At 48.9% G+C, this 26366-nt stretch overlaps 2 protein-coding genes across 3 annotated transcripts; both read right to left on the reverse strand.

Annotated features, from left to right (window-relative positions):
- Positions 1–16912: 16912 nt before the first annotated feature.
- LOC123054628 (uncharacterized) lies at positions 16913–17793 on the reverse strand. Its single transcript, XM_044478430.1, has one exon. It carries the CDS (start codon positions 17494–17496, stop codon positions 17173–17175), a length of 324 nt encoding a protein of 107 aa, XP_044334365.1. The 5' UTR covers positions 17497–17793; the 3' UTR covers positions 16913–17172.
- A 2279-nt stretch (positions 17794–20072) lies between these two features.
- Positions 20073–25357, reverse strand: LOC123054629 (polyamine oxidase 3). Of its 2 annotated transcripts, XM_044478432.1 has the most exons (11): positions 25164–25334; positions 24503–24835; positions 22505–22617; positions 22302–22390; positions 22065–22178; positions 21893–21980; positions 21719–21804; positions 21535–21637; positions 21348–21445; positions 20831–21260; positions 20073–20744 (listed from the first exon to the last, which is right to left on the reverse strand). In XM_044478432.1, the coding sequence occupies exons 2-11, from the start codon at positions 24516–24518 to the stop codon at positions 20427–20429; spliced, it is 1455 nt and encodes a 484-aa protein (XP_044334367.1). In that variant the 5' UTR covers positions 24519–24835; positions 25164–25334; the 3' UTR covers positions 20073–20426. The 2 variants fall into 2 exon arrangements, with proteins under 2 accessions (XP_044334367.1, XP_044334366.1); XM_044478431.1 differs by having other exon boundaries at positions 20831–21445; positions 25164–25357.
- Between the last annotated feature and the right edge of the window lie 1009 nt (positions 25358–26366).

Consider the following 26366-nt stretch of genomic DNA (forward strand, 5'->3'; position numbering starts at 1 on the left):
CAGCTTTTCCCTTCGCCTGCGCCCCCCTTCGGTTTCTCGCTCGGGCCGGCCGCGGTTGCCCAGGTGCAGGCTCTCGACCTCAACTTGGGGCCTGCATCTGGACCGGCAGAGCAGGAGCCCCCCCCCCCCCGGCTCCGATGGGCAGCTCCTCGGTGGCCAGCCCGTCCAAGCGCCGGTGGCTGCCTCCCCGTCCCCCCGTCGCAGCCCCCGCATCCGCGCTGCGTATGACGGGGTCCGCCTGGGTTCGGTGGAGCGCGCCTCCAAGCGTAATGCTGCGGCCTCTGTTTCTGCCTCCAGCGGTGGCTCCTCTGGCAGCTGCTCAAGTGCTTCTTCCTCGAGACGCAAGAAGGCCAAGGCGGCAGCGGTGGCTGGTCTCTTGGAGTTGCCGCTGCTGAGCACGCCCGCGCCTCTGACCAGGGGCAAACTCAAGCAAATTGCTCTGCATTGTGACCTCAACTCCGATGCCATCTTGGACCAAGCCCGTGCACGCGAGCCAGCAATTGCTTCTGCCAGCAACTCCGCTCCTGCCAGCCAGTGCGTCTCCAATGTTCTTGATGTGTAGTGCATGCTTTTATAAATGCCTTCCAATGCTACCTGTTTCAGCTTTGCTCTATGCTAAGTTAGTTCATCGTTCTACCTTTTATCCTATGATCAGCCTAGTTCTGCAGTTAGGTCCTGTCCAAGCTAGTTTGTTGCTGCTGTTATGTTCATCAGTCAGTTTGTATCGAGTCCGCTTTTGTCCCTCCTATGGGCTTCATGTTATCAGTAGTTTGTTTCTGTTGAACATGCATTTGGTTTTTCTCGTCTCCTCCATGGGTTGTACGCTCTTGCTTATATTATGAAGATTCTTATTTGGAACGTTCATGGTCTCGGTGATGATGACAAATGCTCGCTAGTTTGTGATGTTCTAACCTCTTGCCGCCCTAGCATTGTGTGTTTGCAGGAGACAAAACTGCAAGTTCTCACTCAGTCCAAGCTACGCAGTTTTCTTACCGCCAACCTCTATAATCATGCGCCCTCTCCTTCTGATGGTGCCTCGGGGGGCATTCTTGTTGCCTGGGACTCAACCGTGGTGACTGGCCAGCCAGTCTCAACACACAAGTACCATGTTACTGTCAGCTTTTCATCCACAACTACCAATGTTGCTTTTGTGCTCACATTAGTGTATGCTCCCTGTCTGAATCGGGAGAGGCCTCTTTTCTTTGAAGCTATGAGCAATATTGCTGTGCCAGCTGAGGCCCCGTGGATGGTTGCGGGCGATTTCAATATGTACCGGTTTGCTTCTGAAAAATCTCGAGGTAATATCAACTGGAGAGTCATGGAAACTTTCAATTCCTGGGTCAGGGATAACGGCCTGGACGATGTTCAGCTGGATAACAGAAATTTCACCTGGTCCAACAAGAGAAATACCCCTACGCTGGCTCGGTTAGATCGTGTGTTGGTCAATGCTTTTTAGAACCTTGGTTTCTTGCAGACCACTGCCGCCGTCGTGCCAGCCACTACTTCTGACCACACACCCATTCTGGTTCAGTTCGATACTAACGCCATGAGAAGCAGCTTGTTTAGGATGGAAAACCACTGGCTAGCGATGGAGGAAACTAGGAGCATCATCGTTGATAGTTGGACAAGGGGACACAGAACCATGCTTTCTTCAGCTTCTGTCATCAGTTTCAAGATGAGAAGAGTTAGAGCTGCCATCCGCGCTTGGAGCCGGAAGAAATCAAGCCTCAGAGTTTATATAGACAACAACAAGCATGTGGTGAATTTCCTGAATGCAGTTGAGGAAAGGCGCCCCCTTTCAACTCTCGAAGTGGTGCTTCGGGAGATCGCCTCTGCCAAGGCTGAGCAGCTAGTTTTATGGCAAACTGCTCTTTGGCGTCGTCGTGCCAAGGTTCGTTGGTGCGTGTCTGGAGATGAGAACTGCCAATTGTTTCATGCTGCTGCTAATTGTCAGGCCCGCAGAAACAAAGTTAGGGTTCTTGTTCAAGATGGAGTGGAGATCTACCAGAACAACCTCAAGCTGGCCCTGGCTACTAGTTACTTCAAAAGTCTGCTGGGTCAGCCTGCTGTGTCTTTGCCTACAGTTTAGCTCAGCTCCTTATATGCGCCAACGGACCTGACCGAGCTTGTGGCTGATTTTACTTGGGCAGAGATTGTGTCCGCCATCAATGGAGCACCAAATAACAGGAGCCCTGGCCCGGACGGCTTCACTAATGAGTTTTACAAGGCCTTTAAGCACCTGATCAAGGATGATATTCTGAAGTTCTTTGCTGATTTCCATGCAAACAATGTATCGCTAGAAGGAATTAACATGGCCTATATCACTTTGCTGCCTAAGAAAGATACCCCGCTTGCTTTGGGCGATTACAGACCTATCTCCTTGGTTCACAGTATGCCAAAGTTGGTCTCTAAGGTCTTAACAAACAGATTTCAACGCCGAATTCCAGATTTGGTGCACCCTTTGCAATCGGGTTTTTTGAAAGGTTGTTCGATCATTGAAAACTTTGCTCTAGCCACTGAGTTGGTTCAGACTGCTCATAAAAGAAAGCTGCCGGTTATCGCCTTAAAGCTGGACTTTCAAAAGGCCTTTGACAGTGTGAGTTGGAGCTGCCTTTTGCAGATCTTACAAGCTCGAGGCTTCCCGCAGAAATGGACCCAATGGATTTCCTCCCTTTTATCCACTGGCAAATCGCGTGTTTTAATGAATGGAGAGCTTGGTGATGTTTTTTCTGCCAAGAAGGGCTTCCGTCAAGGGGATTCTCTCTCTCCCTATGCTACCTCTTGAGCACTGCGTTGATTTTCCCTTGAAGAGGAAAGGGTGATGCAGCAAAGTAGCATAAGTATTTCCCTCAGTTTTTGAGAACCAAGGTATCAATCCAGTAGGAGGCCACGCACGAGTCCCTCGCACCTACACAAACAAATAAATCCTCGCAACCAACGCGATAAGGGGTTGTCAATCCCTACACCGTCACTTACGAGAGTGAGATCTGATAGATATGATAAGATAATATTTTTGGTATTTTTATGATAAAGATGCAAAGTAAAATAGAAGCAAAATAAAAGGCAACGGAAATAGCTTGTTGATGGAAGATTAATATGATGGAAAATAGACCCGGGGGCCATAGGTTTCACTAGTGGCTTCTCTCAAGAGCATAAGTATTATGGTGGGTGAACAAATTACTGTTGAGCAATTGACAGAATTGAGCATAGTTATGAGAATATCTAGGCATGATCATGTATATAGGCATCACGTCCGAGACAAGTAGACCGACTCCTGCCTGCATCTACTACTATTACTCCACACATCGACCGCTATCCAGCATGCATCTAGAGTATTAAGTTCTTAAGAACAGAGTAACGCTTTAAGCAAGATGACATGATGTAGAGGGATAAACTCATGCAATATGATATAAACCCCATCTTGTTATCCTCGATGGCAACAATACAATATGTGCCTTGCTGCCCCTACTGTCACTGGGAAAGGACACCGCAAGATTGAACCCAAAGCTAAGCACCTCTCCCATTGCAAGAAAGATCAATCTAGTAGGCCAAACCAAACTGATAATTCGAAGAGACTTGCAAAGATAACCAATCATACATAAAAGAATTCAGAGAAGATTCAAATATTGTTCATAGATAAACTTGATCATAAACCCACAATTCATCGGTCTCAACAAACACACCGCAAAAGAAGATTACATCGAATAGATCTCCACGAGAGAGGGGGAGAACATTGTATTGAGATCCAAAAAGAGAGAAGAAGCCATCTAGCTAATAACTATGGACCCGAAGGCCTGAGGTAAACTACTCACACATCATCGGAGAGGCTATGGTGTTGATGTAGAAGCCCTCCGTGATCGATGCCCCCTCAGGCGGAGCTCCGGAAAAGGCCCCAAGATGGGATCTCACGGGTACAGAAGGTTGCGGCGGTGGAATTAGGTTTTTGGCTCCGTATCTGGTAGTTTGGGGGTACGTAGGTATATATAGGAGGAAGGAGTACGTCGATGGAGCAACAGGGGGCCCACGAGGGTGGAGGGCGCGCCCTGGGGGGTAGGCGCGCCCTCCTACCTCGTGCCCTCCTGGTTGATGTCTTGACGTAGGGTCCAAGTCCTCTGGATCACGTTCATTCCGAAAATCACGTTCCCGAAGGTTTCATTCTGTTTGGACTCCGTTTGATATTCTTTTTCTGCGAAACTCTGAAATAGGCAAAAAACAGCAATTCTGGGCTGGGCCTCCGGTTAATAGGTTAGTCCCAAAAATAATATAAAAGTGTACAATAAAGCCCAATAATGTCTAAAATAGAATATAATATAGCATGGAACAATAAAAAATTATAGATACGTTGGAGACGTATCACCCTACCTTTTCATCTTGGTTGCGGGTGGCCTGGGAGTCAGGGATCTATCTGATCACAACCAAGCTATGATGTGTAAATTTGTGGCCAAAGTTCTTCAGTTTTCAGACATACCCTGCTATCAATGGCTGGCTTCGCAATACTGTAGAAATAACCTACCCAGTGGCAACAGCTCGCGCGACACAGCTTTCTAGAGAGGTCTCAAAACTTACATTCCGCTGGTCTTGTTTTCCTCTCGCTGCTCGCTTGGCTCTGGGGCTCTCGTTTCCTTTTGGCAAGATCAGTGGCTCGAGGTTGGAAGGCTGATGTTTGTGCTGCCAGTTTTATACTCTTTTGCCAAGGATAAGCTATGTTCAATCTAGTCGCAAATAACTCAGGATGGTTGGGATATACAGCTGCACCCAAATCTCTCGCACACAGCGACACAAGAGTTGCAGGTCCTGCTTGACCTCATCGCAAATGTCACTCCGACCGACGCCAATGTTGATCATCGGGTCTCTTCTCTCTTTAGGAAGGAGCTTGCTACAGGTTATTTCTACAAGATGCTCACCTTTCGGGGAATGCGGTGTGCTTTTGAGCAGTGGATTTGGGATAAGATCATTCCTGACAAGCACAAGGTTTTTCTTTGGCTGGCTTTTTATGGGCGCTTAAACACAAGGGACAACATGTTCAAAAAAGGCTGGTCTGCGCTTGTCTCCAACGCTGATTGTGATATCTGCCCTACTATGGAGTCCATTGATCATGTCGTACTACGGTGTCGGTCTGCCGAACATCTCTGGGGCAAGCTGCAGTTGAACTCGTTGGCTTGTGCTTCATCTGATCTTCTCTCTTTCTTCGAGCGCGTTTCCCAGCAGCCAATTCTCAAGAGGAAATGGAATGTCGCCCTTGCAGCATGCGTCGTCACTCTATGGCATGCTCGGAATGATCGCGTTTTTAACAGTGCTTCTTGGTCTGACCCATACACAAGGTTCTATGCTGTGGACTTGCTTCGCCTTTGGCTGCACAAAGCTAAGCGGCAACAAGACAAGGACAATTTGAAGACTTGGGCGCTTTGTTTGTCCAACTAATTATGCTGTAGTTTTATGATGTTCTCCTTCCTTCTCTTCCTCTCCTCTCTGTCTCTTTGCACCTTGGTGCGTTTCTCTTGGTTCCTGTAAGAGACTCTTTTGTCCCCCAGGCTACGGCCATTTGAAATATATAAGGTAAGGCGATCTCTACCTTTTACTTTAAAAAAAAATTGGTGACAAAATGAAGTTGGCATAGGAGGATAGAGACAAGGGGAGACTCGCACCTGCGTGGCTCCTTGGGGCGGCACGGGCGGTTTCTTCTTTTGTCCTTTCTTGTGTGTGCACGATCGATTGTGCTAGCACTAGGCATCGGGTGAGAGAAATTCTAGTTCTACAGATCGTGAGGGTGTCGTCTTGGTTGCTCGTGAAATCTCCGGTGTTAAAATGGTTGATGTTGGACGCGATGCTTGGTTGGGGCTTCTCAGGGTGTATGCATCCGGGGCGCAATGTACGACATCGTCAACGCTTCCTCCATGGCTTCTTCCTCTGACCCGGTCATGTCCTGGAACCCACTTGTCGACTCTCTAGACGCTTAAGATGGTGGGAGGGGGTACGTTGATTCTGTTCGTGCTAGAGTCGTGGCTGTGCGACAGAGGTCCCTCGTGTTTGTCATGACACTGTCTAGGTGCTTTGTGTCTCGTCTCTTTGCCTTCCATGGCTGGAGTTCGGGCTAGGCGGAATTAGTGTTGCGGTTTTGAAAGTGGAATTTTGGAACCCGGGTGTATTGGAGGACCTTATTTTAAATACTTTGAAAATCACATTTAATGTTTCAAAAGATTCTGAAAAAAATTATATGTGATCATATGGATGTATATCACACATGTGTAAAGTTTGGTGATGAAATAAGTAAGTATGCGACCTATACAAAAATGGCAAAATGGTGATCTCCAAGTAGTCAATAATGCATGCACAGTTCATCTTTCCAAAATCACGATTTTGTCATTTTTGTGTAACTCACATGGTACTTATTTCGGCACCAAAATTTACATGTAATATAAATTCATATAAACATGTTGATTTGTTTTCAGAATTTTTTGAAACTTCAAAATAGTATTTTGGCACAGTTCAAAAAATAGGGCTCCAATGCACCCGGGTTCCAAAGTGACTTTTTGTGCGGTTTTTCCTTTTGTTCTTTCCGCTCTTACCCACACTTAATGTGATGCCTCCAGCTATACGTTGTATTGTTATCCTCTGTTACCTATCAATGAAAAAATACATAATTCTTTGCGTGTTTGCGAAAAAACACAGTGGACGCACTCTAGCACAGAAATGAAAAGTTTAATGAAGTAGACGTAGGGGGATAGACACAAGGGGAGACTCGCCCCTGCGTCGCTCCTAGAGGCGGCACGGGCAGAAACCCGGTGTCGGCGCCACCGCTCCCCCATACCCTCCCTCCCCCTTATCATCACCGCGCACGCCTGCAGGCAAAGCCCCCCGGCAGCGAGCGGCGGCGTGATCGGTTCAGCCGGCGCGCATGTGATGGATGGGGCTCGGGTGTTGCAGGTCAACAGCTTCTCCGGCGGCCCCTCACGGCGTAGATCCGGCCTAGCGGCGCTCCGGCGGCTCCTGGTTGCGTGAATCCGGTGGATAGCGGTGCGGGCGGGTGGCTCTACTGCTCGGCGGCAACATCTCTGGCAGTGCGATGGCTGTTGCGGGACACGTGGGCTTCAACCCGTCTTTGCTACTCGGTGGGATGGGGCGGGGTGGCGACCCTTCCCCGGCTAGGTGTTACGGTTCTGGCAGGCCTTGCTGGCTCGGCGTGGCTGGCGGCGTGGCGGGTGGTGGGGGAGGCTCAGCCCCCCTCGGTTAAGCGGAGAGCGACCTCCGTGGCTTCTCTCGCAGCGCTTCTGGCAGCGTCGGCGGACACCGATGGCTTCAGCTAGGCATTCTTTCCGGCGTGCGGGCGTGTGGTGGCAGCCCACCTTCTTGCTCTCGTGAAGCTTGGTGGTCTCCGTGGTTGTGCGGTGGTGGGCACCAGAACTGGCCGGTTTGGCCGGCTCTGGCTCGCCAGTGGTTGTTGGCGGTGAGGATGGTGGATTCTGTAGAATGGTGGCACCGTCTGAAGGAAATATGCCCTAGAGGCAATAATAAAGTTGTTATTTATATTCCCTTATATCATGATAAATGTTTATTATTCATGCTAGAATTGTATTAACCGGAAACTTGATACATGTGTGAATACATAGACAAAACAGAGTGTCCCTAGTATCCCTCTACTTGACTAGCTGGTTTATCAAAGATGGTTATGTTTCCTAGCCATAGACATGTGTTGTCATTTGATGAACGGGATCACATCATTAGAGAATGATGTGATGGACAAGACCCATCCCTTAGCATAGCACTATGATCGTTTAGTTTGTTGCTATTGCTTTCTTCATGACTTATACATGTTCCTCTGACTATGAGATTATGCAACTCCTGAATACCGGAGGAACACTTAGTGTGCTATCAAACGTCACAACGTAACTGGGTGATTATAAAGATGCTCTACAGGTGTCTCCGATGATGTTTGTTGAGTTGGCATAGATCAAGATTAGGATTTGTCACTCCGATTGTCGGAGAGGTATCTCTGGGCCCTCACGGTAATGCACATCACTATCAGCCTTGCAAGCAATCTGACTAATGATTTAGTTGCGGGATGATGCATTACGGAACGAGTAAAGAGACTTGCCAGTAACGAGATTGAACTAGGTATGATGATACCGACGATCGAATCTCGGGCAAGTAACATACCGATGACAAAGGGAACAACGTATGTTGTTATGCGGTTTGACCGATAAAGATCTTCGTAGAATATGTAGGAGCCAATATGAGCATCCAGGTTCCACTATTGGTTATTTACCGGAGATGTGTCTCGTTCATGTCTACATAGTTCTCGAACCCGTAGGGTCCGCACGCTTAACGTTCGATGACGATTTGTATTATGAGTTATGTGATTTGATGACCGAAGTTTGTTCGGAGTCCCTGATGAGATCACGGACATGACGAGGTGTCTCAAAATGGTCGAGAGGTAAAGATCGATATATTGGAAGGCTATATTAGGACATCGGAAAGGTTCCGAGTGATTCGGGTATTTTTCGGAGTACCGGAGAGTTACGGGAATTCGCCGGGGGAAGTAGTGGGCCTTAATGGGCCATACAGGAAAGGAGAGAAAGGCCTCAAGGGGTGGCCGCGCGCCCCCCCATGGGCTGGTCTGAATTGGACTAGGAAGGGGCGGCGCCGCCCTCCTTCCTTCTCCCCTCTTCCTCCTTCCCTTCCTTCTCCTAGTTGGAATAGGAAAGGGGGGGGGCGAATCCTACTTGGACCGGGAGTCCAAGTAGGACTCCCCCTTTTGGCGCGCCCCCTCTAGGGCCGGCCTCCTCTTCCCCCCTCCTTTATATACGTGGGAGGGGGGCACCCGAAAGACACACAAGTTGATCTTTTAGCCATGTGCGGTGCCCCCCTCCATAGTTACACACCTCGGTCATATCGTCGTAGTGCTTAGGTGAAGCCCTGCGCTGGTAACTTCGTCATCACCGTCACTACGCCGTCGTGCTGACGGAAATCTCCCTCGGCCTCAACTAGATCAAGAGTTCGAGGGACGTCACCGAGCTGAACATGTGCTGATCGCGGAGGTGCCGTACGTTCGGTACTTGGATTGGTTGGATCGCGAAGACGTTCGACTACATCAACCGCGTTACTAAACGCTTCCGCTTTCGGTCTATGAGGGTACGTGGACACACTCTCCCCGCTCGTTGCTATGCATCTCCTAGATAGATCTTGCGTGATCGTAGGTAAAAAATTTGAAATCCTGCGTTCCCCAACAGTGGCATCCGAGCCAGGTCTATGCGTAGATGTTATATGCACGAGTAGAACACAAAGAGTTGTGGGCGGGAATAGTCATACTGCTTACCGACATGTCATACTTTGATTCGGCGGTATTGTTGGATGAAGCGGCCCAGACCGACATTACATGACCGCGTTCATGAGACTGGTTCTACCGCCGTGCTTCGCACACAGGTGGCTAGTGGGTGTCTGTTTCTCCAACTTTAGTTGAATCGAGTGTGACTACACCCGGTCCTTGTTGAAGGTTAAAACAACACACTTGACAAAAAATCGTTGTGGTTTTGATGCGTAGGTAAGAACGGTTCTTGCTAAGCTCATAGCAGTCACGTAAAACTTGCAACAACAAAGTAGAGGACGTCTAACTTGTTTTTGCAGGGCATGTTGTGATGTGATATGGTCAAGACGTGATGAGATATAAATTGTTGTATGAGATGATCATGTTTTGTTGAAGTTATCGGCAACTGGCAGGAGCCTTATGGTTGTCTCTTTAATGCATAAGATGCAAGCGCCATATAATTGCTTTATTTTATCACTATGCGATAGCAATAGTTGCAAAAGCAATAGTTGGCGAGACAACCATGTGACGACACATTGATAAAGACCAAGATGATGGAGATCATGGTTTCATGCCGGTGACGATGGAGATCATGACGGTACTTTGGAGATGGAGATCAAAGGCACAAGATGATGATGGCCATATCATGTCACATATTTTGATTGCATGTGATGTTTATCTTTTATGCATCTTATTTTTCTTAGTACGACGGTAGCATTATGAGATGATCCCTTATTAACATTTCAAGGTATAAGTGTTCTCCCTGAGTATGCACCGTTGCGACAGTTCTTCGTGCTGAGACACCACGTGATGATCGGGTGTGATAAGCTCTACGTTCACATACAATGGGTGCAAGCCAGTTTTGCACACACAAAATACTTGGGTTAAACTTGACGAGCCTAGCATATGCAGATATGGCCTCGGAACACTGAGACCGAAAGCTCGAGCGTGAATCATATAGTAGATATGATCAACAAAGTGATGTTCACCATTGAAAACTACTCCATCTCATGTGATGATCGGACATGGTTTAGTTGATATGGATCACGTGATCACTTAGATGATTATAGGGATGTTCACCATTGAAAACTACTCCATCTCAAAGTGGGAATTCTTAAGTAATATGATTAATTGAACTTTAATTTATCATGAACTTAGTCCTGATAGTATTTGCATAACTATGTTGTAGATCAATAGCTCACAATGTAGCTCCCCGTTTATTTTTGATATGTTCCTAGAGAAAAACTATGTTGAAAGATGATAGTAGCAATGATGCGGACTAGGTCCATGATCTGAGGATTATCCTCATTGCTGCACAGAAGAATTGTGTCCTTGATGCACCGCTAGGTGACGGACCTATTGCAGGAGCAGATGCAGACGTTATGAACGTTTGGCAAGCTCGGTATGATAACTACTTGATAGTTTAGTGCGCCATGCTTTACGGCTTAGAACCGGGACTTCGAAAACGTTTTGAACGCCACAGAGCATATAAGATGTTCCAAGAGCTGAAATTAGTATTTCAGACTCATGCCCGAGTCAAGAGGTATGAGACCTCTGACAAGTACTTTGCCTACAAGATGGAGGAGAATAGCTCAACCAGTGAGCATGTGCTTAGATTGTCTGAGTACTACAATCGCTTGAATCAAGTGGGAGTTAATCTTCCAGATAAAATAGTGATTGACAGAGTTCTCTAGTCACTATCACCAAGTTACTGGAACTTCGTGATGAACTATAATATGCAAGGGATGACGAAAACGATTCCCGAGCTCTTCGTGATGCTGAAATCGACAAAGGTAGAAATCAAGAAAAGCATCAAATGTTGATGGTTGAGAAGACCACTAGTTTCAAGTAAAAGGGCAAGGGAAAGAAAGGGAACTTCAAGAAGAATGGCAAGCAAGTTGCCACTCCCATGAAGAAGCCCAAAGCTAGACCCAAGCCTGAAACTGAGTGCTTCTACTGCGAAGGAAATGGTCACTGGAAGCGGAACTGCCCCAAATACTTGGCGGATAAGAAGGATGGCAAAGTGAACAAAAGTATATATGATATACATGTTATTGATGTGTACTTTACTAGTGTTCATAGTAGCCCCTGGGTATTTGATACTGGTTCAGTGTCTATGATTAGTATCTCGAAATAGGAGTTACAAAATGAACAAAGACTAGTTGAGGGCAAGGTGACGATGTGTGTTGGAAGTGATTCCAAGGTTGATAAGATCACCATCACACATTCCCTTTACCTTCGGGATTAGTGTTGAACCTAAAATAAATGTTATTTGGTGTTTGCGTTGAGCATAATATGATTGGATCATGTTTATTGCAATACGGTTATTCATTTAAGTCAAAGAATAATTGTTGTTCTGTTTACATGAATAAAACCTTCTATGGTCATACACTTAATATAAATTGTTTATTGAATCTCGATCGTAGTGATACACATATTCATAATATTGATGCCAAAAGATGCAAAGTTGATAATGATAGTGCAACATATTTGTGGCACTGCCGTTTAGGTCATATTGGGCGTGTGGTGGCAGCCCACCTTCTTGCTCTCGTGAAGCTTGGTGGTCTCCGTGGCTGCGCGGTGGTGGGCACCAGAACTGGCTGGTTTGGCCGACTCCGGCTCGCCGGTGGTTGCTGGCGGTGAGGATGGTGGATTCTGTAGAATGGTGGCACCGTCTGAAGGAAATATGCCCTAGAGGCAATAATAAAGTTGTTATTTATATTTCCTTATATCATGATAAATGTTTATTATTCATGCTAGAATTGTATTAACCGGAAACTTGATACATGTGTGAATACATAGACAAAACAGAGTGTCCCTAGTATCCCTCTACTTGACTAGCTCGTTTATCAAAGATGGTTATGTTTCCTAGCCATAGACATGTGTTGTCATTTGATGAATGGGATCACATCATTAGAGAATGATGTGATGGACAAGACCCATCCGTTAGCATAGCACTATGATCGTTTAGTTTGTTGTTATTGCTTTCTTCATGACTTATACATGTTCCTCTGACTATGAGATTATGCAACTCCTGAATACCGGAGGAACACTTAGTGTGCTATCAAACGTCACAACGTAACTGGATGATTATAAATATGCTCTACAGGTGTCTACGATGGTGTTTGTTGAGTTGGCATAGAGCAAGATTAGGATTTGTCACTCCGATTGTCGGAGAGGTATCTCTGGGCCCTCACGGTAATGCACATCACTATAAGCCTTGCAAGCAATGTGACTAATGATTTAGTTGAGGGATGATGCATTACGGAACGAGTAAAGAGACTTGCTGGTAACTCATACCTAGTTCAATCTCGTTACCGGCAAGTCTCTTTACTCATTCCGTAATACATCATCCCGCAACTAACTCATTAGTTGCATTGCTTGCAAGGCTTATAGTGATGTGTATTACCGAGAGGGCCCAGAGATACCTCTCCGACAATCGGAGTGACAGATCCTAATCTTGATCTATGCCAACTCAACAAGTACCATCGGAGACACCTGTAGAGCACCTTTATAATCACCCAGTTTGACGTTTGGTAGCACACAAAGTGTTCCTCCGGTATTCGGGAGTTGCATAATCTCATAGTCATAGGAACATGTATAAGTCATGAAGAAAGCAATAGCAATATACTAAACGATCAAATGCTAAGCTAACGGGATGGGTCAAATCAATCACATCATTCTCTAATGATGTGATCCCGTTAATCAAATGATAACTCATGTCTATGGTTAGGAAACTTAACCATCTTTGATTTAACGAGCTAGTCAAGTAGAGGCATACTAGTGACACTCTGTTTGTCTATGTATTCACACATGTACTAAGTTTCCGGTTAATACAATTCTAGCATGAATAATAAACATTTATCATGATATAAGGAAATATAAATAACAACTTTATTATTGCCTCTAGGGCATATTTCCTTCAGTTCGGTAATTGGATTAGTTGGATCGCGAAGACGTTCGACTACATCAACCGTGTTACTAAACGCTTATGCTTTTGGCCTACGAGGGTACGTGGACACACTCTCCCCGCTCGTTGCTATGCATCTCCTAGATAGATCTTGCATGATCGTAGGTAAAAATTTTGAAATATTGCGTTCCCCAACACCATCGTCATGTAGGAGGTATGTGGGACAGTGGGCTTGCGGACCGGTGGTGCGGCATCACCGATTGCGTGGGGGTGCTCAGCGAGGTGGCTCCGGGTGAAAGCCTAGACCGCACAGTGTCCGCATATGTCGATTTTCCTCCTTAGGGTCATTGTGGAGCCTCTCCTTGTCCAACACATTCAGACCTTGGCCTTCGAGCGTAAGCGTAAGACACCGGTGTGAGTCGGGTGACGGCGTCGTTCTCCCACGTTGCTACCCCCTTTGGGGCGTCGCCTTGAAGGTCATCGATCCCCTTAGGGCTTTCCCAGAGCTGGACGTGCACGACATCGCGGTCGGCAGGTGCCCGACTGGTGATGTGGATGGTTGGTGCGACTCCCCGTGTGGCAACGATGGCGGCTTCGGGTAGAGGTAGTTTGCAACTGAGTTTTGGTAGTCGGTCTCATCCGGCTTGTTCGAGGGGTTGCCGAGCCTCACTTGGTCTTCCTTGCGGTGACAATGACGCGAGACGGGTGGTCGGTTCTGGCGTTGGCTCGGCGCAAGCCCAGCGCTTTTTTCCTGCAATTTTTGTCAGGAGGGTTGGAGGTGCTTGGAAGCCGGTGCGTGTGGTTGAATGTTTGGCATTCGCCGGCACGCCTTGGTGCTTGTTTGCGGTGAGGGCGTCATGATGGTTGTTGATGGTTGAGTCGGAGTCAATGGCTCGCGGAGGAGTGATGACGATGGCACCAGAGGACAACCTCGACGGTGCTTTTCTTCTCGACGGCATGAGCGTTCTTGTGTGGGTTGCCAGGTCGCCTGTGGTGCCCTGTTTTTCAGTGCGTCTTGTGAATTTTCTACCGGTTCTCCGCAAATCAACCGGGCAACTCTTTTCTTTCTTTTTAGAGCAACTCCAATGGGGCGACCCATTTCGTACGCCGCCGTCTATTTCAGTCGGCGCGGACACAAAAGGCGGCCCAACGCGCCGACCCAAACGGACACGCGTCCGCTTGGCGTCCGCATGGCGACCCATTCCTGGCCCAATTTTGAGCCGGATTTGCGTTGGCGCGGACACGAGACGGACACGCGCGCGCCTACTCCTCTTCCCGGGTCCGCCGGTCGGTGGCAGCCACCGCCATTTCCCCCCATTTCCCCCAAAACCCCTCCCGCCCGCGCGCTCCCGCCCCACACCCGCCATGGACGACGCCATCGACCTCGACGCCGGCCTCGCCTCCCTCGCCTCGTCCGGCGACGCCGCCCTCTCCGGGAAAGGCAAGCCTCGTGTCGCGCGCAAGACCACCGCCGCGACCAAGCCAAAGAAGCCGCTGACGCCCGAACAACGGGCAAGGGAGTCGGCCAAGAGGAAGGGCCGGAGGCATGCCGCGGACGCGAGGGATGAGGCCGCCGCGCAGGCCGCCGTCATCGCCGCCGCGCAACAGGAGGTCACCAACGCCCGCGTCGCGGCGGCAACGAGGGAGGCGCTCTACATGCTAGGGTTAAACCCTGGCCAGCACGGCCTCGTCCAAGCCGCCGTCGCCGCGGCCAGCACCGGCTTGTCGGCGTTTCCTCGGATGGTGCTGCCCGACTCGCCCCGCGCGTCGGCTTGCAACCCGGTGCCCGGCTTCCACGTCTACCCGCAGGCCTCCCGCCTCTCTGGGGACTACTCGCCCGACGTGAGCGTGGTCGTGCCTTCCACGCCCGCGCCCGCACCCATCGACCTCAACGCCACCCCGATGGCAGGTGGCTCGTCATCCGGCGGCGCGAGGATACATTTTGTAGGCATTTTCGAGGGCGGTGCGCCGGCCGCTGGCTACGATCCCGACGAGACACAAAGCCAGGACGGCCGCGGGGGGTTCACGCCGGCCGCTGGCTATGATCCCGATCAGGCGGCCTTCATGCATGATCAGGTCGGCATCGACCTGGACGGCTTCCCACTCGACCACGAGTTCCCGGACGACTACGGGCTAGAGGAAGAGGACGAGTGCGACATCGAAGTGGAGCCTTTGTTCGAGGACGAGCTCGCCAACCAAGCCGCCGGTCCTAAGCCGAAGCGCAAGAGCAAGCACATGAAGGCATACATGGCGGCTGAGGACAAGCTTCTTCGCAAGTGTTCGCGAGACATTGGACAAGACCCTAAGACGGGCGCCGAGCAAAAGCATTCAACCTTTTGGATTCGTGTCCACCGAGAGTTTCATGAGCGCAAGAAGTTTCCGCCTTACCAATTTGTGAGCACGCGCGGGTGGGTGTCCATTTCCAAGCGATGGAGGGTGATCCAACAAGAGTGCAACAAGTTTTGCGCCACTCTTGAGAGCGTCAAGGCCCGCCCCGTGAGCGGCATCGGCATGCAAGACATGGTATGCTAGCAAGCCGCCCTCTTTTGTGTCATCAAGTTCATGCTTGCATGTTCATTTGTATATCATTTGCCCATATGCTTGCGTGGAAACATTTTATAGGCATTTCAAGCTTTGGAGGCATTCAAGGTTCAACACAATGGCAAGTGCTTCAACCTCTCCCATTGCTTTCGGGTCATCAAGGACGAGGAGAAGTTCAAGGCGCAATATGCCGCACTCAAGTCGCGTGGGGGGAAGCAAGCCATGGAGGATGTTGGGGAGGGCGAGCCGGCACGGCCGCGGGGGAAGACCAACTCCAAGAAGGAGGACAAGCGGGATGCGGCATCCAACGCCTTGATCGCAAGCGTGGAGGGCATGATGAACAAAAAGGACTCAAGGGAGGAGAAGCGCCGGCGTTTCAAGGCGGAGCAAATGGACGCTTTCATGGACGCGGAGAAGCAAGCCAAGATGTTCGAGCTGGAGGCGGAGAAGCAAGCCAAGATGCTAGAGATCGAGGCCGCCAACGCCAAGACCAAGGCGAAAGAAGTGGCTCTCGCGAGCATGATGACCGGGGTGGAGATCATGAAGGTGGATCTCAACACCGTGTCTCCAAGGAAGAGGTCGTGGTTCGAGAAGATGCAGGCCGACATACTCAAGTTCGACGACGAGTGGTCTATGGCGGCGAGCGCCATCTTTTTTGTATGCCGGCAGGTGTGCTGGCATGACCACGGGAGCCGTGATGGCGTGGTCGAATTCAAGTCCACCCTTTTTTTATGTGCTGGCATTTGTGCCGGCCGACTGGCCAGTGCGTGGTGCCGGCATGAGACATGGCCGCTGCCATGATCGGTGCGTTGGGCGCACTGCCGACCCAAATAAAAAACTGGGCGAACGCCGGACGGGTGGCCGACTCAAACGGACAAAAAACGGACAAATGCGCCGTTCGTTTGGGTCGGCCCGTTGGAGTTGCTCTTAAAAAACCGAGATCCTCATAGGCCGAGTTTCAAAAAAAAAGTTTGGTTGCAACAAAAGATTCCTCAGTCTGACGACACAGCTCGCATAATCACGCGTCACAACTACGCACAAACGTCACGAAAGGATCCCACGCATGCAAAATCGACTGAGAAGAGAGAAAGAAAAATCAGTCAACTGCAGTTTAGCAAAAGCGAAATTCAATATATACAACACGTACCTCTGGCTCCCAGGAGGCAGGAGGCAGACTGAAACTGCAATCCATTGTATTAACTGTAAACTGTATCAGACATGAGCAGAGAGAGTTACATGTCCAGACTGCCGTACTTCTACGCATACAGGAAATAGAAAGAGAACCCGACGCTAGATGATTAGGAAGCAGTTCGCCCATTCCTAAGCCTGAGCCCACAACGTAGGAGAACAGCACCATCATACACTGTACCAAGCTAGTAACAAGACTAATTAAGTCCAGTTCCCCGCCGACGGGAATCAATCACGCGGCGATCTTTGAGCACCGCGCTTTGCCCGTCGCGAGCCGCTCCTCCCCGTGCTCTGAAGGACCGTTGCTCCCGCCGACGCACCGCTTCCCCTTCTCGGCACCGGCGTGCGCCGAGGAGCCAGCGGTGTCCCCGGCGCCGTAGCGGCCGGCTGTCACATTGTTGCGGTGGTGAGGCGCCATGGCCGCGACCACGGCCGCCTCCTTCTCCTCCTCCGCTATCGTGTCCAGCACCGTCAACGGGAGCCCGCGCCGGCGGCGCCTGATGATGGACGGCGCGACCTCGACAGTGATCCGGGCGACGACCTGTGCCTTGGCCATGACCAGCGTGGGCGTGCAACTCACAAGTTCTCAAAACCTGCAAGTTGCATGGGTAGCTTGCACTTCAGTGTTCCACACAGCAGGCTAAAAATGTACTGGCATGTGAGTTCTATTGTGCTAGGCTGCTAGCTTATGGGAGGTCAGTAATTTCGGGGCGTGTATTTATAGAGCCACAGTGCTCATTCGGATCAATATGGTCCACTAAACTGGAGAAAAAATCTGGGGGGAAAGAAGAGAGGTTAATAACAATATATGGATCGAGAGGAAGAGACCAGAGAATCAGTGCTGTTATTAGTCTCCCATCGCGGGTACTGTTTCTATACAGCACACAGCCCAAATGCCATGGCACATACGCCACTTTCCAGTGCTCAGAACACAAACCGGCCTGAAAATGTTGGATGCAATTGGCCGAAAGTATGCAAAAAATAAAAAAGTAGCTGTGTATTGGCTTCAGAAAAGCTGCTTGGGTATTTAATCTAAGTCTCAGAGGAACATTGGCTAATTTCAGAGGCAAGCCACAAGACACTCAGTGTTCTTTTTCCTCCTTTTTTTCGACGGTATCATTTCTCTTTGGGTTTGTTTCATGGACCCTTCTGCTTTGGTAGACAAGTGTGTCGATCAAGGTAGCATCCCCTCGGAGGAGGGCAGACGCATCAGGACGAGCAAGCCCCATGTCCTGTCTCGTCTTGGCATTTCAAGCCTCAGTGCCCCAGTGACAGCCTTCCGTACTGTACTGTCCCAGCCTATCGGCGAGCAACGTATGGGTTAGGATAGTGAAATCAGCAAGTTGGTTGCTCAACGTTTACTTCGAGCGGATCGCGCAAATCTTGGAAATGTCTAGAACATGGGCCATGTGTCGAAATCGGAGAGCGGAGAAATTTCGCTGTTTATTTCCAGGGACATTTTGAGGTGCAGAGTGGATGTCAATGCCAATCACAGCGTACCAAGATTCAGAAAACAGTAAGCTGATGGTATCCTGATAGTCTGTTGCCGTTTGGCATCAAGAATAATGTGCAGGGAACCCACGGCCATTGCGTCCAACAACAGTAGATGGGAAATTCAGAAACCGCAGAACGATGAGACGAAAAAGGCAGTAGACGCACAGTGATTCAGCGATCAGTAAATGTATCGACTAGTCGAAATCAGTACCTACCGTTGGAAACCCTAGGAAACACGCTGTAAACAGATTCAGAAAGCGCTACGTCGAGACCACGATAGTAATATACTGACACTGATATATATTGGTCGGTTGCCGATTGGCATTCAGAATAATGGGCGGGGAAGCCACGGCCTTACGTTCTAACAACAGTGCAAGAAGAAAAATCAAGAACCACAGAACATGGGATGGAAGGACAGTAGGCGCACAGTGATTAAGAAAATCAGCCAAAGAATCTGTCGATCGGCCAAAATCAGTGGCTACTGTAGTACTGTTGGAAACCCTAACAAACACGATGTGATCAGATACCAGACTTGGAAGCCTAACGAATCAGGGAGGTGCATGATGAGTCCTCACTCTAAGACGGCAACACGGAGTCAGGGCATCTCTAAAGTCGTCCATCAAACCGCTCCTAAATGTCTGAGACCGTGTGGTCTGGACAGTTTATCCTCCAATACCCTGCATCAAATGTCCGCGGAATAGCCTGGACGTCCGAAATTTCACAAACCAGAAGCAAACTAGTAGGAGGTTTGCAAGCGTCCGGACATTCGCCACATAAGCCTCCGATATCCAGGACCCACGCAACCCTCCCAACCCCTCCCCCTCGTTCCGCTCTAACCGACATTCCGCTCTCCGCGTCGCATTCGTGTCGGTCCAGGGAGGACGTGACCGGTCGCAGCCGCATGCTGGCCATAAGGCGTGGCATTCACACAGGTGAGGTGGCCGAGAAAGCTGCTCTGGCCCACCGCTCACATTAATGCCAGTTCAGAGCGGACATGACTGAGGCGACGGGACGGCTTCCTATCGCATTCAAGCGGGCTAGCCGTCCGTCCGCCTGCCCGACATTCACGTCGGCGCGGCGAACGAGAAGCCAATCTCGCCGAACACATTCAAGCCGTTGCTCCGCCTGCCAGGGGGGTGCTACTATTTGAAGATCGTCGGCCACGGCACAAACTACACCACCTCCGAGCCCCGACTCCCTCTGTCCGAGCCGCCAACCCTCCCTTCTTCCTTCTTCGACCTCCATGAGCAATGTTGGGACCCAATGTGGGTGGTGGAAGGCCCTCTCGCAGCGATGCCGCCACAAAATCACGGTCGAGGTGGACGCATGGCGTGTCCAATCCGCGGCCCACATTACGTCGGGAGAGCTTCCGAGCTCTTCGGAGGAGGAGAGCTTGGACGAGGAGGACGCGACTATGGATGAGGCTTTGGAGGCACCGGCTACCGGGTTCACCCAGATTGGATGGTCGGCTCCCTGAAAATCGTCCGCTGACAAGTCCAGACATGTACGTTGGCATTTGGTGTGTCCGATTTGGTTTGAATACAGCGAGGAGATGCCCTCACGGTGCTCTCTACGCCCTCTGGAATCACAAATGGTTTCGACGCAATCAGATTCGATTTTGAGTTATAAAACACTAAATAATCTGCCATCATCACCAATATTAAGAATGTCAATGTAGTAAAATTACAGTGTTCCATCACACATACTACACCACCAACTCTGCCCTACAAAGATGGTCAAGTAGGCCGTAGCTCCTTACCAAGCACAAACCCCCCACATCACGCTGACAGTATACATACCGACGCCCACAAATTTTTATTACCCAACAGTAAGTTTATTCAGCAAACCACAGGGTCACACGACCACACGCCTCATGCCACGAGGAAGAGCAAGGATAGATTGCTCCCACGCTGCCTTCCTCGAGCAATCACTGGAATGAACGGCCGGCGAACCCGCCGCGACAATAGATAGATAGTTTAGGGGCGGGACTGTTTACAGCCGGGAGATGAGCAGCGGGACGGAGACGGTGGCCGTTTGCTCGGCCATCGGGTGGCACATCTCCAGCATATCCAGCTCCCTGAACTTCTCCAGGACCCTCATCCGGCACTCCTCGGCTGCCATCTCCCCCGTGGAGAAGGCGCCGTGCACCGTGCCCGTGTACTGTACGCTCGTGGCCTCCCCCGCAAAGAATAGATTGTCGACAGGGATGCGGAGCTTCTCGTACAGGTCGCGCGGCTTGCCCACACCATCAAAGGTGTAGGAGCCAAGCGTGTTCTCGTCTGAGCCCCAGTGTGACACTAGGTAGTTAAGCTGCAATAGGATTTAGGCAACATGATAGTTAGAACTGGAAGCGGTATTGATGCTAATTATACTGAGATATGTGTCGAAATGCTAACCGGCTCAGCTGCATTAGGGAGGATCTTCTTCAACTGTGAAAACGCAAATTGAGCCGCGGCCTCATCCGACATCTTTTCAATGTCACAAGCAAGCCGGCCTGCAGGCATGTAAACAAGAACAGCATGCCCTGTTGCCTTGTGAAGGTTGAGGAAATAGCTGCAGCCATATGTGGTGGATGAAACTACTCCGAGGAACTCCACGTTAGGCCAGAAAACCTCACTGAAGTGGAGAACTATTTTGTTTTCGACCCCAACTGACAGTTCTCTTATTGCTTCCTCCTTCCACTCCGGGAGCCTTGGCTCAAACTTAATGGTGTTTGATTTAAGAACACCCAAGGGAACAGTGATGACTGCAGCATCCGCAACAAATGTTTTGCCATTGCTTACAGTAACCTCTACTCTATTCCAGTGCCGAACAATTTCAACAACCCTGAGGAGAAGAGCTTGGATCAGTACTAACAAACGGAAGGTGGAACCATGTTCATAACATTTAGAGGAAAAGCAGAGATATGCATACCTATGACCAAGGCGTATATCTAGACCTTTTGCCAAAGTATTTATAACTGGGCGATATCCACGAACCATGAGACCATGGCCACCAGGAAGAAGAACTTCCTGCACCCGATTACACAGAATATGGTCATGAATAATGCAGAGATCAATGGCTATTTTATTAGTACTAGGAGGAGGGGTGTGAATACTACCTGGTCCCAACACTGGAGCGAGATGGCATCCGCATCAGTAGCAAACCAACCCTCCATGCGGCACAAATACCACTGGAGAACATCATGTGCAATCCCTTCTTGCCTGATATGAGGACAATGGTGTCAGATAAGATAATCAATATCTTTACGATACCCTAAGCACACAGGGATTGATGGTGCGAACCTCAAGTGTGGATTCCTCTCCAAAACAATTGCAATGGCCTTAGCTATAGAAATATCTTCCTTCATTTCTTCCCTTAATTTGCCAGTCTGTGCACATACCAATGTTACAGGATATCAAGACCCAAGAAATATCAGCAAAAATAAATAAGCACCAAGAACTGAGAGAAGTAATTACCTCTTCCAATATAGCCTCAAACACTTTCCCTATCTTTTCTACAAACTCTTGTGGGACTTGAGATCCATTAGTATCATAAAGTGCATAACTGAAAGACAATATAACATGTTAGTTGCAGCCTTATTTGGTTTCATCATATCTCTGAACATACAGGACCTAGATTAAGTTGTACCTCTCGAGATCATGATCAAAAAGGACAGAGTCATCTCCACTGGTGCGGTACAGTGGAAGCCCAAGTCTTCCAATGATCGGTGCCAGGGGATTTTCTTCACAAACACCATGAAGCCTGGTGCACACAAAAATTGGAAATAAGATTCAAAATTGTGCTTCTAGATGAACTTCTGGTCATAAACAGTATAAACAATACTATAAATGTAGTGCAGGGAGCCAGGGAAATAATGGAACTCACCAAGATGCCCCAAGATCAACAGGAAACCCAAAAGAGTAGTCAGTGTGAACTCGGCCACCTATCCGGTCACGGGATTCCAGAAGAACGACCTGGAAAGATCACAATAGCATAGCTGATGAGATGACAATTGTATGGATCAAAGAGCATCGTATGAATTGCAGCTAAACCATCAGAACAAGATCAAAAACCACATTATGCAATACCTCGAAGGACGCATTCCTGAGCGCATTTGCAGCAGCAATGCCTGCAAACCCACCACCAATAACAATAGCTGAAGGCGTGTGGGATTTTCTACTGACATTTTCACCGTATGAGCCTGAAAAAGAAAAAAGAAGGTTTTGCCTTAAAATTAGAGTGGAATACTGAACTAGAAAGTTTGAAATGAAAGTGTTCAATGGTATGTATTTATTTTAGTGACCATCTGTCCATGTACAAGTGATTTCTCATTCAATTAGTAATATTAGTTATTGAAATACTAAGTAATAAACACAACATTTTGGGGACATCTACCAGAGGAAAGGCAGGCAGCATGCAATGTTTTCTGCACTTATCCATATATGGGGGTTACCTAAACTTTCACATATCTTATGGTGGTTGGATGGGATAACCAACAGCTTTAATCTTCTGATGAATTATGTGATTGGAGAATGCTTGTCTGCTGTGGGGTTACTGAGTTCATGTATGTGGAGATTTATGGTTTTCAGGCAGAGGCGCCGGCACTTATGGCTGACAATTTGCTTTTATGTGGCACGGGGTACCTCCAAATGAAAAAAAGACCAGTTCATACAAAAATAACATAAAGAAGCCTACCAAGTAGTGAAAGTGCCGATATCGTCTGTTCTTCTCACATCAACCCTCCTCTACCCCCTCCACCATGGAGGGTTAGTAGTGAGGCATGTTCCCTGTCTCAGAACAATGATGGCGAAGTAAGACAGGACAATTAAAGATTTTCGCTGATTTTCCCAACAACTTAACGCAGTGTGGACTGGAACTCCTAACATAATATGTTCTTGGTATGTAGCTCCAGAGTGAACCCTCTAATGTGTACGAGTATGACAGATCAAACTTAAAACGATTTAACACTTCTATTGGACAGGCAGCTGCAGATTAAACTATAGTACCTAAGATCATTAGTAACTTTTTCTAGCTGTGATTTGACATGATGTCTGTCCTTACAAGTGAGACATTGGACACTTGAGGCTACTCCAATAAATAAATGTGGAACAATGCTTTATTTTTAGACTGTTGTTTATGATGGTATTAGTTGGCAGACCTAGCTTTAGACAAGACAACCCTCTGCAGGATATGCTTCGGACACTAAAAAGGCAGTCAAACTTCAGTCCAGAACATAATCACCAAGCATCTTCTCTTATGATGACAATAGTTGCACTAAGACCCAAAAATTAAAAAAGGCATATGAGTTGAATGAATCTGACAAGAGCAAAGTGTTCTTTTATGAAACCGACAAGAGCGACGTTAAATGGAGCAAATAAATAAATATTTTCAATTGTGGCATTGGTCCACAAACAGCTAGATCCGTTAGCGAATATTCTGAACAATAATACACGCCAAACTACGTGCATCACAATAATATCGATCAATATGCACGGAATCACAACACATGAGTAAAATAAAGCATAACTGTACTTCCACGTGATGCCATTTGTGTAATCTGATTACAGGTATCTATCTATGTGATAACTAATTTTACTCTTACTAACAGTAAGAAGCCTGTGTGGACACACTCTTCGCAGCTAATATTCAGCGCTAAAAAATAGCATGGGACTCCACAACCACATGGACTTGTTCCTGCCAAATGGGCCAATCGGTCAAATCCTAGAAGCTTCCGAAGTGGTGGGTGCCCTTTGCGTGAGGTGTTGGCATAACAAATGAAAAACAGCTAGTATTTCGGTTTTTTCTTCTTCCTAGCGCCGTCCAAGGAAACGGCAATTGCAGCTGGACGGTTGATGCCTCTTTCGTCTGGCCCACGACGCCCCTCCCAACAACCATAAGCAACCAGTAGTAGAGAGTGTTTGGCATGACAAAATCAAGTTGGACCACCTGGTCCCAAATGGTGGCCAAATTCGATTTGTGCACTAAGAATGCATTGAAAAGGAGTCTAGTGTTGCGAAAGCAATGCCTAATCTAAGAAAAACACTACTACATGTGGAAAAATCTGCGGAGAAGAGCAAGGGACTTACTGTTGTTGTTCGCCATTTGTTGAGCTCTGTTTTTCCCCCTTAACGATTACTACTACTGAGATTGGATTGTCCTTCTTGACGATTACTTCTACTTGAATTGGAATTGGGGTGATTTATCAGCAGCGGCTGCGGGGAGAAATGCAGCAGGAAGATGAGGAGGCAGGCGACGTAGTGGTTGGAGTTGGAGTTGAGTCCCAGATTGACGAAACAGTTCATGCAGACGCGCAAGCCGAATGGCGACCCTCGTAGGAATTCACGGTCCCCGCTCTCGATCTCACTCCACACCCATGAAAGTTTCCAGGCGGTGCGGTTGGATGCTGGAGCAGCTCAGCACTGCAAAATCAGACAGAAAAACAAAGGGTTGATTAATTAAACAGTTTCGATCAGGCAAACGCGGTCCGCAGCACGCCCGTGAGGCTCCGGGAATCCCGGAAGGGGGAGGAGGGCTCGCTCAATCTGGGGAAGCAAAACCGCGACTGGATTCGGGGCAACCGACGCCCAATCCCGCAGCAGAATCCCGCCGGACAAGGGAGATGATGGGGCGGGTTTGGCCCCTAGGGCCGGCCAAGCAGGCCCGCCCACCTCCCACTGCCCCCGGAAAATCCTCCCTACGCCCACCCGGGCCGTGCCAGAAATCCTGAAGAGAGGCCGCGAGACCCACCTCGAAATCCCGGCGGTGGACGAGCGGCCGGAGCGAGCGAGCGAGGGATCTGCAGATCAGAATCGCCGGAGTCGGAGAGGGGATTTTAGTAGGTGGGTGGGGGGAGGGAGAGAGCCTTTGTGCTTCCTGGCGTTCTGGTTCGGGGGCAGCTCTTTTCCGTTCGGGCTCGGGTTCTGTCTGGGGACGGTGCGTTGCTGTTGGGCTTCTCCTCGCCCTGGTGGCGTGCATATATAGGCCGGTTCCCGGTCTGGGGCGTTGCGTGCACCGCCCGGTGACCGCACCCGCGACACGGAGCCACGGGGGAAGGGAGGGACGAAGCACGCACGCGACGAGGGCGACGCGCTGGCACATCGTGCGCGTCTGCTCCGGGGACGGACGGCCCGGATCTCCCAGGAGCGGCCCGGGCGCGCACCACCACATGCCGGGCTGGGCTGCTTCTTGCGAATCGCGCCCTGTGGAATGGGCAAATTGCTATAACCTCGACGGGGGAAACCACCGGGGGTGCAAATTAATAAAGAGCAGATTTCGGATCCCGGACGCGCCCACGGACATTGACCAGACGAGCCTCAAATCTTGCATTTGAAACCACAAATCCTATTTTCAAAACATCAAATACATGCAAACACATGCACGTCGATTATTTTAAATATTTAGTCTGTATTGAGCCGGCAGGGTTGATAAACACCGCTTGTACTTAAGATTTTCAGATCCGTGTTTGACTAACGGGTTGGGGGTTTAGTTTCACCTCTCCACGTGAGGAGTGAGGCGTCCGGCTTAAAAAGCCGCAGTGTCCAGAATGATACTTAATCTCTCTTCTTTCGTGTGATACTCAATCACCTTTTTCTTCATTTAATTCTACGTCACCTCATCAAAATTTTAATGAAAAAAGGTGAAGAAAATGTTTGGCTTGTGTTGCTAAAACATAATGGCAAAGTGCTTGCTGTGTGAACGATGCATGCTGCACTGCATGTTCCTGTGGCAAAAGTGAGGAGTGCGCGTGGCATGTTCACATGTTTATTTGACGCAAACCGCACGTGCGTAATACTGGTTTTGTAGCTGTATCTTGGGTGCTTTTCTAAAGGCGAACCTTTATCTGCCACGAGGAATTCGTTGATAGAGCCATCCCCATGCATGAACTCAGAAGAGAATGGTCTTTTTCTTAAGCTCGTACGTGCAAACCTAACTACATATTTAACATATTCA

Source organism: Triticum aestivum, chromosome 2D, assembly GCF_018294505.1.
Source record: "Triticum aestivum cultivar Chinese Spring chromosome 2D, IWGSC CS RefSeq v2.1, whole genome shotgun sequence".
NCBI lineage: Eukaryota > Viridiplantae > Streptophyta > Magnoliopsida > Poales > Poaceae > Triticum > Triticum aestivum.

Bases quoted from the DNA above. Each gene is read 5' to 3' on its own strand.
- LOC123054628 (XM_044478430.1), bottom strand. From the start codon at position 17,496: ATGGCCAAGGCACAGGTCGTCGCCCGGATCACTGTCGAGGTCGCGCCG.
- LOC123054629 (XM_044478431.1), bottom strand. The intron at 21,981-22,064 runs GTACAACTTAAT...ATTGTCTTTCAG, and splicing joins TTTGATCATGATCTCGAGAG to TTATGCACTTTATGATACTA. The intron at 21,446-21,534 runs GTAGTATTCACA...AATCGGGTGCAG, and splicing joins CGCTCCAGTGTTGGGACCAG to GAAGTTCTTCTTCCTGGTGG.